The following is a 16,377-nucleotide window of genomic DNA, read 5'->3' as shown; positions in this document are numbered from 1 at the left end:
TAACGATGACGTCATTGGTGCCATAATTACGACGTCATAATTCAACAGGGACAACGCTTAGTTTGATCAGTTTGAAATTTATTGAGCATGATCTATGCAACCATTATTTAGAGAATATAAATTTATGATGTCATCGCTCACGTGGTCTGGCAGCCATATTGGATCAAAAAAAAAGAAACGTTCAAAAATAGAAGAGGTGGCTCACACCAAGTTGACTGCGCAGGGTAAGTATTCTATGAATACCATCTATTTTGTTATGCGATATATGTCGGTCTGATTTTATATGTCGATCTGTCTCGTTTGTTTGTCTGAGCGCGATAACTCGTGAACGCTTTCAGTTATCTCCGCCAAACTTTACCAGAGGATTCCAAAGGACAAGAATGAGGCTGCCAATGTTATTTGACTATATATGTCAAAGGTCGAGGTCAAAGTTCAAGATTCTCTCGATTTTCGTCATACCTGTCAGGCCCAATCCCAGTGGGGATTGATTGTTTGCCTGTGATGGTACTTGATAGGTTTCAAGCATGATGGTTCTAAAGGCTTCAACTGGAAAAAGTCTTGATGGGCACTTAAAAAAATTCTCACATGGATATTTCAATTAATCTAAAACGAATTGTCCACACGCAACTATGGTTGTGCTAAATTTGGAAGAAATGATAAACCGCAGTCCTTCTGTTTGTTTGAGCAGTTTACAAAGCTTGGAAGGCGACATGGTAAAGCCGTATACCTACCTGGTGTGTAAAATGTACCACCATTCTGATGGCACCATGAACAAATTCCAAATTCCTGCTCTAACCAATAGGGGGCACTGCATCAGTGACCCCATCAAAAGCCATGTGCTGTATATGAAAGAAGAATAAGAACATGTTATTTTTGTTATTTTATTACAAATGCTGAATACAACAATAGCATCAATACCTTAAGTTTTTTTTCATTGAGACACCAATGTTTGAAGGTCAGCAGTAATGGTCAGTGACCCTGGAAATCACACATTTAAGTTCCCACCAATTGCCCACTCTCCCACTCTCCCAACAGAGGCAACAACAAGACCCACTGAAGAATTTCAAATACACAGGAAAATAAGCTTCCTAGTTGCAAGTGCACGATAAGAATAAGACGTGTAGTTGTGCTGCACAGGTTTGGAATTGAGCTTTGCACCACGCTCGTCTAACTCCTCTGCTCAGTAATTCTTGGACTTTCTTTTTCCCTCACTGATGACCATCCATCTATGTGGGGAGATCATTGGTGCAAAACTACTTTTTGAAATCCCAGCTTGCTTTTCTTTTTCAAACATGAATGACGTGACATTATCAGCGATTGTATATACAAGTCGGGCGTTCCATACTGGGGTGTCACAAATAACATAGTCGGTGTTAAAACGTCTTTGAATTAAAAAAAAAACTACATCTCTACTGTAGGAATCATTTGCTTCATCAAATTCCACTCTTCCCCCTCCCACCCCTTGTTTTTGTTTTTTTTGTTTTTTTTTGACGTGTGTGAAACAACCAAAAACCCACGATGAATTTAGCACCAAACAGTAAGGCTGAGCCAGTCAGACGTGACATTTGTTCAGCATCACTGGCAACACGTGATTTGTTCCTCGAGCAAGCAAGTGGATTGGGGGGGGGGGAGGGAGGGGGAGTCGCTGAGGTTAAACTCTTACGGGTGGTGCCACCCCCTCCCCCTCCTCCATCCCACATCCAACCACACATACATTGCTAGGGGTCTATAGGTATGGAACTTACAGCAGTAGAAAGCGACGTTTGGCAAAGCTGCATACAAGCACATGCTCCTATCTTTTCTCAAGAGGAATGTTCACACATGATGTATACATGTGGTTGGCATCCATGCAAAGCTCACTCGGCGAAGCATAATTTGGGGAGAGCTATGCAGGTCGATAATGATCCATAGTTCATTGAGGAATTATGTACAGATGGGGATCTCAATGAGGGAACATTTCAGTGCACTCAGGATCTCGGCCATTAGAATGAAAGGGCCTTTTTTGGCATTTTGAGGAAAATATAGGGGTTGTGCAGTGGAAGAGGAAAGGTATGCAGGAGGAAGATGAGAAGAGTGACCTGTTCCAGCCAAAATTTAACCCACTACCCACAGGTGAGGAGACGGGGGTTTGTTGGGCATGGCTAATGAAAGCTTAAGGTGAAACATACAGGTGGATTTTGTAGGATGCAGAGGAGTTTTGTGTATGGAGTAAAGGGAAAGGTGTGGGATTAGTGGCAAGCAGTAAAGGTGGAAGAACACATTCACTCTGGGATTTGTGTGGAGGTTGGTGAGGTGGGACTATTTGCGGGACTGGGAGAGCCACGAAAATGTAGGAGGAAGCAAGCGGCTAGTGCAAGCAATAGCAACACTGAGAAGAGGAGCAGCAACAGGATAACGCCTTCCAGAGGGAGTGCCTTTGGCGGTATCTCTTCTGCCGGGATATTGTTAGTCTGGTTCAGCATGAAACCAAGTGTCCAGCCCAGGCTCATGCCATTCACCTGCAAGGGAAGGAGGATTGGATTAGGTGAGTGGTGTGTCCTTCCATTTTGTAGAGGCCATTATAAGGGGTGTTCGATAAGTAATCGTACATCTTTAAGGACCTTCTGTCCATTTTCATTTTATTATTTTTAATCTTCGCAAACTTGTCTTTCTGAATGATGATTGATGATATGTCAATTGTCTCTAAATGTTCTTATTTTGGCCATACCAACAATCTGCTACGGTGTTCTGCTTTTGTTTCAGTTGGCCTGTTAGTATTTCCATCTGAAGCCTTGCCTCATGATGTGGAGAACATGTTCTTATCCCATATACTGTTTGTGTTTGCCTTTTGCCATGACTGTCTTTGTAATCAAAGTACAATCATTTATACTTTAAAAAAACTTTTATATCTTTACAGAAATCTAAGATTCGTCGAAGTTTGTACATACATCTGATCTCATGCAGGACTTATGACAACATCGGTGCAATTCGACATAAATTAAGAGGACATTAATGGATTGTGAACAAAGCTTAGGTTCCCTGCATCACGAGTCAAGAGCTCCTATCTGAACTTCAGATAAATTGTAAAAAGTAATAAAAACACCATCGGTGCTAGAGCTGAATAAGTTTTAGCCCCTCCTTTCCCCTTCTGCAACATCCACTGCCACATTTGCTTGTTTCGGATGTTAAAGTGTGTCCGTGCTAATTGGAACTAATGCAGCCAATAGCGTTACAAATGTAACTAGAACGGCACTTGGTAAAGCTCGTACCTTGGCCAGGCTGAAACACTACGTTTTGTGTGCTCACTGATAGGCCAGATCTGGATTTGGAACTGGACCAAAAGCTAATTGGCTTGTTCTTGTCACCTGATCAACTCATCCACATAGTTTTGTCATAACTTATCCAAAACGTTTTGAAATATCATGCTATATATAGTTTTTGGCCCCATTTCTCAATGGTGAAGAATCACTTAACAATTTTTTTTCATTCTCGTATCTGGATCCAGATTCAGATCTTCACCAAAATCTGTTCATTTTGCCGAGGTCACACACCCAACCTGTCCACCAAATTTTGGCCAAATCAGTCCAAAGCCTTTTGAGATATCCTGCTCACAGACAGACAAACAAACAAACAAGAAAGACCACGCAGAGCACGATACTTGCGGGATCTCTCAAACAAATTTGACCTAAAAAATAATTGGTGGTTTAATTCAATGACCAAAGATGCAAATCCTCTTCAACTTTCAAGTAAATCAGATGAAAATTGATGATTTTAGAAATTTGACATATGTTGACCTTCATACCTCAAAAATAATTGGTGGTTGAATTAAGTGACCAGACATGGAAATCCTCTTCAAATTTCAAGTCAATTGGATGAAAATTGAGGATTTTATAAATCTCACCATAGAAGATGTTGACCTTTGGCCTATGTTGACCTTTTGGCAGATGTTGGCTTCGAAAATTATTGGTAGTTGAATTCAATGACCAAGTATGCCAATACTCTTCAAATTTCAAGTCAATTGGATGAAAATTACGATTTTATAAATCTGGCCTATGTTGACCAGATTGTCAGTGCTAGAGCTGATTGCTCCTGTCCTGATCACAGGACAAAATTTCGCTTATGTTGACCTTTTGACCTTTAGACTTCAAAAATAATTGGTGGTTGAATTCAGTGACACGATATGCAAATCCTGTTCAAATTTCAAGTCAATCAGATGAAAATTGAGGATTTTAGAAATTTCACCTAAGTTGTTGACCTTTGGCCTATGTTGACTTTTTGGTCAATGTTGACCTCAAAAATAATTGGTGATTGAATTAAATGACCAAATATGCAAATTTTTAAATTTCAAGACAATCAGATAAAAATTAACAATTTTTGAAATTTCGCTTATGTTGACCTTTTGGCCAATGTTGACCTCAACAATAATTGGTGGTTGAATTCAGTGATGTGATATACAAATCCTGTTCAAATTTCAAGTCAATTGGATGAAAATTGACGATTTTAGAAATTAGGCCAATGTTAACCTTTTGACCTCAAAATCAATAGGCTTCTTGCTTATGACCAACTCTACCGTTTAGTGAGGTTTTCTGAAGATCGCTTTAAAATTGTGAGCTGAGGGCGATTAACATACGAACAAATAAACAAGAACGACGTCGTGCAGAGCACGATAGTTGCAAAATTCCGAAAACAAATTGGACCTTAAAAATAATTGGCGGTTGAATTCAAAGACCTAATCTGAAAATCCTGTTCAAATTTAAAGTCTCAAAACATTGTGAAAAACATCTCAAAACGCTGTCCACCTAATTGGTCAAAACGTTGTCCAAAAGTTACTTTTTCTATGCTACGTGGGACTTTTTATATTCGATGTGGGACTTTTCTCTATGGCACTAAACACTATGAGCAGAACCTGAAAAAAAGCAAGAAGTTTAACTAATTAATTATATTTTGCACCCTAGCTTGGTGCTGAGGCATGCATTTTTAATTGTGGGTAAAAACAAAGGTTGATCATCAGTGTGGGAAATGGTGATGGCCAGAGGTCTGAGCCACATAGATAAATTACAATTACATTTGTACTGGTTAAAGGTAGTCAAAGGGAATGGAATACCTTTTTGAGGAAACGGATGTTTTCAAAACTGTTTCCATCGAACTTGTACCCGGCCAACAAAAGGGTGTGTACAAGATGCCCGTTGAAGCAAACCTCTCTCAACCTCTCATCCTTCTGTTTTGGCTCTTGAAGTTTGATCTGCAACAGACGTGCCAGTTCTCAACTTAACATGTCGTTTTCATTGCTGTGAGAGACTAAAGAACACCAATTTACCATAGCTCGTTTAACCCTGGTTATCTTGGCCGGACAAGGTGAGAGATTGTACTTGAATATGGACAACATTGTTGATGCTGTTAACAAATGGCCAGACTTTTATAAAGATGGGCGATTAGACGGTACTTTAAGGTGCCATCTTACAGTGCAGTTTGATTATTTGGGGATTGATTTGTATATTTGCATGCACTTTATCATCCACGAATGTGGGACACTGTCGAAAACTTTTAGTTATTCGCATTTTGCAATTTTCAAGTGTGGCCTTGTTCAGTAGTAGGTGGTCAATTGTTCCATAATAACTTCTCCAACATCCCTTTTGCTCTGCCTCTAAACCTCCTTGCTGTGTTATGTGATGGTACATAATTTCTGTGATTATTCCTGTCAGGAGCTTGTATGTGGTTGGTCGGCATGTTATCAGCTGGTATTTGTGGGAAGTTTGGTTTCCTCTGATTTTGGGATGAGAAAGGTGTTCCCTTCTACGAGCCACTCATCCACTGCCTTTTCCTCTTGGATCAGTTCGTTAAATGTCCTGGCGTAGTGATTGTGAAGAGCATCAAGTTGTTTTAGCCAGAAATTTGGAATTCCATCTGGGCCTGGGCTTTTGAAGTTAGACATTTTTTGAAGTTGTTTTCTAATTTTCTCTTCATCAATAAATCAATGGCAGCATTTCCTCGAGATATTGCTTCTTCTTTCCCAAGTTTGGGATCCATTCAGCTTCCTCGTTATATTATTTTCAATCTTCAAAAACTCCTCTCCAGAATTTTCCCAGTTTTTCTTTTTCAGGGGGAGTTGACACATTTTGCTTTTGTTTCCCCATTTCACGGTCAAGTCTCTTCGGGTTACTCTCAAACATGTGGTTTTGTTTTCTCCTGTTGTTTCCTTCTTCATAGTTTTAAATCTTCCTTGCTATCATTTCTATTTTGAGTTTTTCAGCACCCAAGCACTCGAGGTCTTTGTCTTCGATTTTGTGTTTGTTTTTTATTCTTTGGATTCTCTTTTTTAGTTTTGACTGTCTGTTTCCTTTCCTAAACTGTTGTATTTGTCCTACTTTCTTCCGCAGTTGCTCTCTTTGTGTCTCTAATTTCTGACTCCATAGTGGAATTTGGTTTCTATCTGCAGGGCCTGGTTTTCTCTTCTTCTGGTGTTGTTTGCCCGTTACTTTTTCTTGAATGAATAGTGCCTCTGTGAAACAGACGACATCAATTTCCTTCAAGATGGATGATTTTGAAATCATTTTTGTAATTGAATGGTTGGTTCGCCTCACTAAGATTTTTGTCTATTTGTTTTCTATGTGATAAAGTTTTGGTCCTTTTCTGAGTTTTATCAATTTCATCTCTTCTATTTTGTTGGCTAACTCCTCTTCCAGTCTATGCTGCTCTTCATCATCCTCACCACCTTCTCTCCCTCATTCTGCTGCTCTCCCTTGTCTTTCTGCCCATCATCATCTGCCTTTTCCATTCTTTTCCCCTTCGTGTGTGCCCGAGTCACCTGGTCTTTGTTTCTGAATCGGTCTTGCCCTTCTTTCAGGGGAATACCATCATTCTTTCCTTTTGCCACACACTTTATTAGTTGCCTTTGGTCCGGCTCTATGTCAGGGTTGTGTGTGTGAGTGTGAGGTCATCAAGTACAACATATCATTCTCTTTGCTACTCCCCCCTCCTCCCCTCACCTTTCCTCACCTTTCTCTCCCCCTTTCTCCACCCCTCTTCACCCCCACTCCCCCTTTCTCCACCCCTCTCCACCCCCCCTTCCAGCCTTGTCTTTCAATCCCCCCTCCTCTCTTAGTATCCCTGTCAGTGAAGCGGCGGGTGGTATTTGCTGAATGTATATTAAATACAAGGCCCCAAACCACATCTCACCTCCTGCCACGTCTTGTTGCAGAATTCCGCAAGCCCGTTTTCAAATTCTTCGAGCTGAACCATTCCTTCCTCGGAAGTGAGATTCAGCCCACTTATGGTGTAATAAAATGCTGCAAATGCCTACTCTCCATGGAGGTGGAGGGGAGGGGATGGAAAAGAAAGTATAGTTTCATCACGTGACAGATGTTTTAATACCAATTGGACAGAAGTGCACATCTCCGATTGGTCAAGGAACCTCTTGCAGTAACTATTGGCCATGTAATAGATAAAGTATGCTCATGTGATTATTTTGAAGAGAGTCCTTTCTTTGTATGATTCACCACAGGGAAACCAACATTTGTATTTAATATTCAATAATAATACGAGGGCTGGCAGGATGGCCTAGAGGTATGCACATTCGCCTCTGAGCTGTCTAGCCTGGGTTGGAATCCTGACCCAGCTATAAATTGTCATCCCAGTGTTTCACAGGCAGGGGGATTCATCAGTATGTGCGCCGTCCCTCAGATGGACGTCAAACTGGCATTCCCTCTGCTGGCATTAGTTGGTGGACGTTAACAATCCCACTGTGTCCTTTGGGAAGAGTGGGTGCTATTGCTGGCACCATGAACAGATTCTTACCCTAAGAGGGATGGCAAACTGCCCAGCATGACCCCTGGCCTAGAAGCTGCTTCTGCAGAAACAATGCTCTGTAACAGAGTATGGTATGTCACATCGGTATAATAATACGAGTTCCCTTTCAAGAGACTTCAATGCAGGAGGAGGCCATCATGCCCATCAAAGCCTGAACCATTATTACCAACCTATGGTTGTTTGTTTATGCTCTGCATTTACATGTTGAACGTAATTGAAGGAAGCAGCACGTACTATTTTAAAGTCTTTGGTATAACTTCGCCAGGGTTCGAACCGCTGACCTCCCAGTGCGGACGCTGAGGCTGGTCTAAATGTCCATCGATAGTGACGACACTACTGAAGGTCCTTTAATCTCATTCCATTAGTCACACTTCCCTCCCAACTTTCTAACCCTAGGAGGAATCTCACAAGCTGCAACGAGGACTGCTTGCCTTTTGGATTGTTGGCCAAAGGTACGGTTTTCTCTCCCACATGCAGCACCTTTCTTCTGGTTGCATAATTTGTGGGAGCACAGTGAGGACACTGGCATAGTGCCACCTGGAAATTAGGCCAGGAATTTAGAATTTGGTCGATGTAGCCTCTTCATTTTTGGAAAGTACTATTGGATCTTTAATGTGCACCAGAAAATGAAACAACTGGCTTAACAATCCCATGGAAGAGGAGTGCACCGAAGACGCATTGCCCTGCCTCAAATGCCAAGACTCAATCACAGACTATGGATCAAAGGCAAGTATACCACCTCTGAGTTCAATGATATGGTCCCTTTTGTTTCTATACCAAAATGGAGGCTCATGGAAGAGAGGAAGGGATTGGGGAGTTGTGGGGGGGGGGGGGGGGGGGGGATTTAGATCCTGGTGCACTGCCTTTTCGAAACCTTGGATAAAAGGGTGGGAGCAATGGCATCTTGTTGGCAATGGCAATGGCAGCATGGCCATTCCACAAAGGAGCAGAGGTGTGCAGTTAGCTTAGAATTTTAGGAGGGGGGGGGGCGGGGGGGGGTAGGAGTAGCCAGGAGGATGTTACTGGGAAAGCACAACCTTCCTGGAGTTCCTAGGGAGGGTCAGAAGGCTGAGGGTAGATCATGCTAAACCAGAGGAGATGGACACCTTACATTATTATCAACTTATGCTGAACTAAATATTACATCAAACTAAATGCAGGAACCCACCATGTATGAGCGGAAGACGTTCGGTTGATACACGCCATTGAAGGAACATTCCGGGTTTTCGCTACACGAAGACAGGTTGAATAAGGTCTCGACCGCTGCACGGCAGCCATTGCTGTTCCCTGTACCCACAAAGGTCACCGTCTTGTCTGGTTTGTACCACGCCGGGGCTGAAGATGCAGTGCAAGGGCTCTCATAAATAAAGTCCATTCTTTTGGTGAAACTGAAGCCCTCATTTAAGCATGGGTTGGATGCTGTGCCCTGTGTCTCATTGTAGTTCATCTAAGGGAGTTGGAAACGGGACAGATTTGGTGGATGAAGAGAGATAAATAAATAAAAAACATCCTATTGTACAAATATTCATTGAAAATTTCCTCTCTTTATTTTCCCCAAACGTGGTGTCAGGTGACCAAGTCAAGGCATATGATCTGTTTTTCTGGGAGCAAAGCAAAGACAAGTTTTAACTTTTTAACGGAAGCGTGTGAAAAATAAACCCGCCTAACTGACAGAGAAACATTCCAACTACAAGGGAGATGTTTGGACATTTTCAAGCTCTGGAGAAAGTGCAAGAACCTGGACATAGTCATTAAAATGTCATAAAAAGTCATTAAAATGAGTGGAAACATTTACTGACCAGTTTGATAAAAACCACCGTTTAGAGGCCATGTTTCCCCGCAGAGTGGGGGTTGGCCTTTTCGGGGACCGTGGTAGTTGTTGTTTTTTTTGGTCCCCTTTTTGAAGCAATGTTTTACGGCCGGATGCCCTTCCTGACGCCAACCCTTTTTGCCGCCTTTAACGACAAACAGGGAATTACCAGTGAACTGGTACTCAATTAGCCGACCTCGGAAGGATGACAGGCTGAGTCAACCCCCCTGGCGTTAATTCAGCGATCGACCGAGATTCGAACCCAGGATCCTAGGATCCTAAGCCGGCACCCTAGCCGCTAGCCCAACACCAGGGACTCCTAGCCGCTAGCCCAACACCAGGGTTCAACACCAACACCAGTTTGATACCAAGAAGCAATTTAAAAGAAGTTATTTCTTGCTCAGAAATAAAGGCAATCCTGAAGATTCCTTGTGTTATTTCTCCTTAAAATGACTACATTCTATTCCTAAGCTATTAACCTCACATTTTCATTCGCTCTCTCTCCCTCTTGGCAACAAAGACAAAAAAGGTGTGAATACAAAACTATTATAATCTGTTGCATTTCCATAGATTATAAAATAAAATCTGCAATCCTTTATAATGCAATCGTCAATAGCTACTACTACTACTACTACAGGTACTACTACTACAGCTACTACTACTACTACTACTACTACTACTACTACTACAGCTGCTACTACTACTACTACAGCTACTACTACTACTACTACAGCTACTACTACTACAGCTACAGCTACTATAGCTACTACTACTCCTCCTACTACTACAACAGCTGCTACTACTACTCCTCCTCCTCCTCCTACTACTACCACAGCTGCTACTACTCCTCCTCCTCCTCCTACTACCACAGCTGCTACTACTCCTCCTCCTCCTACTACCACAGCTGCTACTACTCCTCCTCCTCCTCCTACTACCACACCTGCTACTACTACTACTCCTACTACTACTACTCCTACTACTACAGCTACTACTACTACTACTACTCCACCTCCTCCTACTACCACAGCTGCTACTACTCCTCATCCTCCTCCTCCTCCTCCTACTCCGACAACAGCTGCGACTACTACTACTCCTTCTCCTCCTCCTCCTCCTCCTCCAACAGCTGCTACTACTACTCCTCCTCCTCCTCCTACTACCACAGCTGCTACTACGCCTCCTCCTCCTACTACCACAGCTGCTACTACTACTACTACTACTACTACTCCTCCTACTACTACTACGCCTGCAGCTAGTACTACTACTACTACTGCAGCTACTCCTACTACTTCTACTACTACTACTATTATACTGGCCCCAATTAATGCCACCTTGTGCAGGGATCAGACATACAAGCTTTTCCTCAACACCACGCTATCCCAAGCATCCTCATCTCTCTTGTGTCCCAATCCACGACCTCCCTTCACCCCTCAATTTAGTTGTGACCCTTTTCCCTTTGCAACTACATCCATATAAAAAGGCTGCCTTAGCATATGCCTGAGTGCATGACCCAATTTACACAGATGTGCCTCTTCACTAATGTCCCTTATTCCTGCCCACCCTCTGATATCTTCCTCTTACCATCCTCTGCAGCAATCTCTCCTCTTCCTTTCTCAAGCCCAATACTCCAAACAGAACTTGTTTCCCCACCACCACTGCAACTGCCCCTCTGGCAAAGCAGAACCCAGATACATCAAACTTCCGATCTGCTTTAACTTTAACCTGTCTGCCCTTCCTGAATATCCACATCCTCTCTTCCCTCTTTCTTGCCCACCATTACCTTTGTTTCCCCTGCATTTATCATTAACCTTAAACTTTCCTGCCATACAAGCAACGTCCATAATGCAACTTCACCAACTAAAACTTAAGCAAAATTGTCAGGACTTTCGAGGTACACATAAAATGAAAATAAAATAAAGAAAGCGATGCCAAATGGTTTACGAGTGCAACAAATGCCCAAGTGCTGTACTTAACGCTACAAAGCCTTCAGTCTTCCGACGGGCTGCAAACCTGGATGAGATGGTCGAGAAGCTTGTAGCTGGCCTGGTCACGGCCATAGCACAGGAAGCTGTGCGTGTAAACATTATAGTCATAGCCGAACAGGCGCAAGTGCATGGTCCCTCTGTCTGCGGTGTCTTTTGGAACAAACGTGATTTGTGTGGAGGCGCCTCCTAAGTCCAGCGCCCCGTCGGTCTTGGGATCGTCTGGCCGAAAGAACTCTGGCAGCCATGTGGGGCCTGTGACCTGGAGAAGATGAGGATGACAGACAAAAGGCAATCAAAAGTGTTAGTTAGCACCAGCCGCACACGAGGGCATGATTTGGTATCAGTTAGACTTTTTCTTCTGCTCTACCATTTTGGTTGTCCTATCACATATTTAAGGAGGAAGGAGATAGTGGGGGAGGTGGGGGCATATATACAGTCACGTGAAAAAGTAAGTACACCCCAGGTAAAGTTTTGACTTTTTCAAAATATTTCAACATACAGCTATTTGATCTTCATTTCAACAATATTGACAGATAAAGGTGATATATGCCCTAGTATAACAAATATCATGAAACATTTACATTTTGTAGTCCATTAAATAATTTAAATAAACATAAAAGCAAATTTTGTATGTGGAAAAAGTAAGTACACCCTTGGCTCCAATAGGGGGTATTGCCCCCTTTGGCAGGAACAACCTCAAGTCGGCGTTTCTTATAACTGTCTACCAGTCGCTGACATCGACTGGGAGAAATTTTTGCCCACTCCTCCATGCAGAAGTCTTTCAGCTGTGCGATGTTTGAGGGGTTTCTTGCATGCACAGCTCGTTTCAAATCGCCCCACAACATCTCGATGGGATTTAGATCCGGGCTTTGACTTGGCCATTCCAGAACCCTCCATTTCTTTCTTTTCAGCCATTCCTTGGTGGATTTACTGGTACTAGGGCATGCCCGTACTATATCTATATCTAAAATTATATCCCCCCCCCTCTATTTACATGAAATGGTTTGGTCCAAAGCGAACGGCTTGCGAGTGGTGACAATCCCCCCCCTCTATTTACATGCAATGGTTCGGTCCAAAGCGAACGGCTTCCGGAGTTTGGTAAAGAAATCGCCATCGCGTACACAAACGCGCAGGAAAGCGAATGAATCGCAAATTCGTTTTTATTAGTTGTAAAACATAATGCCCAATTATTCAATTAGCGCCAACGTATTTTGGCTGTTTGCAATTTAATCGCAAGGCAAAGTAGAAAGAGAAGAGGGAAAAAAAGAAAAGCCTTGCCTTGCTGCAAACAGCTGCTGCAAACAACAACAACATGGAAGGCTGCACTGTCCGGAAGTTGGCATATCGCAGTTACGATTATTTTAGTGTTAATGGCCAATTATTCAATTAGCGCCAACGTATTTTGGCTGTTTGCAATTTAATCGCAAGGAAAAGTAGAAAGAGAAGAGGGAAAAAAAGAAAAGCCTTGCATTAACGCATTAACGCTTGCATTGCATTAACGGTTCGGCACACGTGATAGCTCGCTGCTCTCTGATTGGTTGAAGCGTTTTTTGGACATAGCTCGGTAGGTACTTGTCCGATTAATTACAAACCTTGAAAAGGCACATCCTCGGGTCCCCAGCAATATACCTGGCAAGTTTCAAGTATATCGGACCCGTGGTTGTCGAGAAACAGCGGTCACAGACACACAGACACACAGACAGACACACAGAGATTGCTGGAATTATAGATAGATGTTTAGGGTCATTGTCATGTTGCAAGGTCCACCTTCGGTTGAGCTTCAACTTTCAGACAGATGGCCTCACATTATCCTCAAGCACCCTCTGTTACAATGAAGAACTCATAGTGGATTCTATGGTGGTGAGCTGCCCAGGCCCTGATGCAGCAAAGCTGCCCCAAACCATAATATTTCCACCACCATGCTTTACAGTTGGTATCAGGTTCTTGTGGTCAAATGCTGTTTTTGGTTTTCGCCAAACATGTCTTCTGGTACTGTGGCCAAATAGTTCTACCTTTGACTCATCTGTCCAGAGCACATTGTTCCAGAAGTGCTGTTCTTTGCCGAGGTGTTCATTGGCAAACTTTAGTCTTGCCCTGATGTTATTTCTGGACAGCAAAGGTTTCCTCCTGGCACACCTCCCATGTAGATCAAATTGTGCAGCCTCTTTCTAATGGTAGACTCGTGCAATTTGACATCAACAGTGGCAAGAGCTACCTGTAGGTCCTGTGATGACATTCTGGGGTTCTTGGAGACTTCTTTCAGCATCTTGCGGTCTGCTTTCGGGCTGAACTTGCTGGGGCGGCCTGGCCTGAACAAGTTGGCAGTTGTTTGGAATCTTCTCTACTTGTAGATGATCCTCCGGACAGTCGAATGATTGATTTCAAATTGTTTGGAGATCTTTTTAAATCCCTTCCCAGACTCGTAGGCATCTATAACCTTCTTTCTGAAGGCCTCAGAGAGCTCTTTTAATCTGGGCATGGTGACGCCACACACTTCAACAACAAAGAGCAAACCAAACTAAATGTTTGAGGTTTAAATAAGACAGGTTCATCCAAGATCCTCTTTAACGATGTTCTAATCATTTGCACCTGAGCTGGTGCACCTGCTTCTAATTTTAGGTATTTGAAGTCGTGATAGATGTGGGGGTGTACTTACTTTTTCCACATGCGAAATTTGCATTTATGTTTATTTAAATTACACAATGGACGACAAAATGTAAATGTTTCATGATATTTGTTATATTATATCACTTTTATCTATCAATATTGTTGAAATGAAGATCAAATAGGTGTATGTTGAAATATGTTGAAAAAGTCAAAACTTTACATGGGGTGTACTAACTTTTTCACATGACTGTGTGTGTGTGTGTGTGTGTGTGTGTGTGTGTGTGTGTGTGTATATATATACACACATATATATATATATATATATATATATACACACACACACACACACACACACACACACACACACACACACACACACACACACACACACACACACACACACACACACACACACACACACACACACACACACACACACACACACACACATATATATATATATATATATATATATATATACACAGACATGGCAATTTTTTTTTTTCTTGACGGGTTTACTTTCTGAACTCAGTATATCAATCTGGTGAGTTTCTTTTACCCTTCGGTGATGTCTTTGTTGAAAGAACCATGTCACTGATTGTCTTTCGCAGCAAGAAGTCAATAACAGGATTATATCACAGGTGGCGTGACAAAATGAAAGGACAGGTACATTTGACGATTGGCTTCACAATCGGGTATATAAGGGTTGTTGCGTTCTGTATTAGTGGAAAACAACTGCTGCAAGTCTACAAAAGTTATTGCCGCTTCCTCTGGAGATGGTCCGTCAATTCGACAATGCTGTTTGTCATGGAGTGGTGGCTTTACGAAATTCTGGCATGAAACAGCGTGCTATTGCTCGGCAGTATGGCATCACTCAAGGTCAGGTGTCAAAGATCCTGAAACGAAATGCTCAGAGGGGTGTCCCTACTCCAATACCAAGGCCAGGACGTCCACGCAGAACACAAGAGAGATGATCGCCAGCTGCACCGGTTAGTCTGCAATGGCCGTACCAAGTCAGCTAATCGGCTTAGGGCTGAGTGGCAGCAACTGACAAATGTGCCTGTATCCAGAAGGCTAGTTAACCAAGGACTGGTTCAAGCAGGCTATCGTGCCAGGCAGCCCCTGAGAAAGCCACGCTTGACCAGACTACACAGCCAGCGCCGATTGGGCCAGAGAGCACCGTCAATGGCAGGCAGGACACTGAATCACGTGACGAGTCTAGATTTCTGGTCCGTGACGAGTCTAGATTTCTGGTCTATCGTCAAGATGGCCACGTCCGAGTGCCCAGACAAGTGCATGAAGCCCACAACGAAGATTGTATAGTGCCAAGAGTCCAAGCTGGAGGTGGTGGGGTGACCGTTTGGGCTGCTTTTCATGCAGGGGGCAAAACTGACCTGGTTGTTCTGAATGGAAACCTGAACCAGTTCAAGTACAGGGTCATTCTGGAAGAAACATTGCTTCCATTTGCTCGTGCAGCCTTTCGAGGAAACTTTGTCTTCCAAGATGACAATGCACGGCCTCATCGTGCTCGCATGATCCAACACTTTCTTGCTGACCGTGGGGTAGAGCATGTGGAGTGGCCTGCCATGTCCCCGGATATGAATCCGATAGAGAACTTGTGGGCAGAATTAACGCGTCAAATCGACAACTTGGACCAGCAGCCGACCTCTGTGCGTGAATTGCAGCAGGCTATTGTCACTGTATGGCAAGCGATTCCTGTCCAAACCTTGGCAAATCTCGTGAACAGCATGCCTCAACGTGTACGTGCTCTCCTGAATGCTCGTGGGGGTTACACGAAGTACTGAACTGTAATTTTACTGTCCGTAATCCCTGTCATAATTTAGCTTTTTTTTGTTGAAAAAAAATTTGGCTAATGTGCAAAATAAAGAGATACTTCTGGAAAACGTGCAGAAGTTTAACACAGTACTGTCCGTGAATTGAGTTAGATATCAGTTTACATCACTTTCAAGGATCAATTATTTGCTTCGAAATGTCAAATGTGGTTTTTGTTTCTTTTAAAGGTCACATTAACAAAATCTAGAATAATTTCAACATAATTCCAATGAACCTTTGGTTCTAAGTCATCTTCAAAAGTAAGTTCACCCCCACAAAAAAAATATTCCATATTAAATGCCATGTATGTGTGTATATATATATATATATATATATATATATATATATATATATATATAT

General features: G+C 42.6%; 1 protein-coding gene across 6 annotated transcripts in view; it reads right to left on the bottom strand.

The window, feature by feature from the left end:
• Positions 1 to 867: 867 nt before the first annotated feature.
• LOC137420849 (ectonucleoside triphosphate diphosphohydrolase 2) overlaps positions 868 to 16,377 on the bottom strand; it is a 98,376-nt gene continuing 82,866 nt past the window's right edge. For all 6 annotated transcript variants that reach the window (XM_068106291.2, XM_068106292.2, XM_068106293.2 and 3 more), the window contains 5 exons: positions 11,603 to 11,836; positions 8,954 to 9,232; positions 7,156 to 7,275; positions 5,084 to 5,221; positions 868 to 2,498 (listed from right to left, as the gene is read on the bottom strand). In XM_068106291.2, the coding sequence (XP_067962392.1) occupies positions 2,262 to 2,498; positions 5,084 to 5,221; positions 7,156 to 7,275; positions 8,954 to 9,232; positions 11,603 to 11,836 (1,008 nt within the window). In that variant the 3' untranslated portion in view covers positions 868 to 2,261. The remainder of the gene's footprint in view (positions 2,499 to 5,083; positions 5,222 to 7,155; positions 7,276 to 8,953; positions 9,233 to 11,602; positions 11,837 to 16,377) is intronic.

Source organism: Myxine glutinosa, chromosome 2, assembly GCF_964187855.1.
Source record: "Myxine glutinosa chromosome 2, kmMyxGlut1.1, whole genome shotgun sequence".
Classification (NCBI taxonomy): domain Eukaryota; kingdom Metazoa; phylum Chordata; class Myxini; order Myxiniformes; family Myxinidae; genus Myxine; species Myxine glutinosa.
Note: the sequence above shows the minus strand (reverse complement) of the source record. Positions and strands in the feature narration are given on the sequence as shown.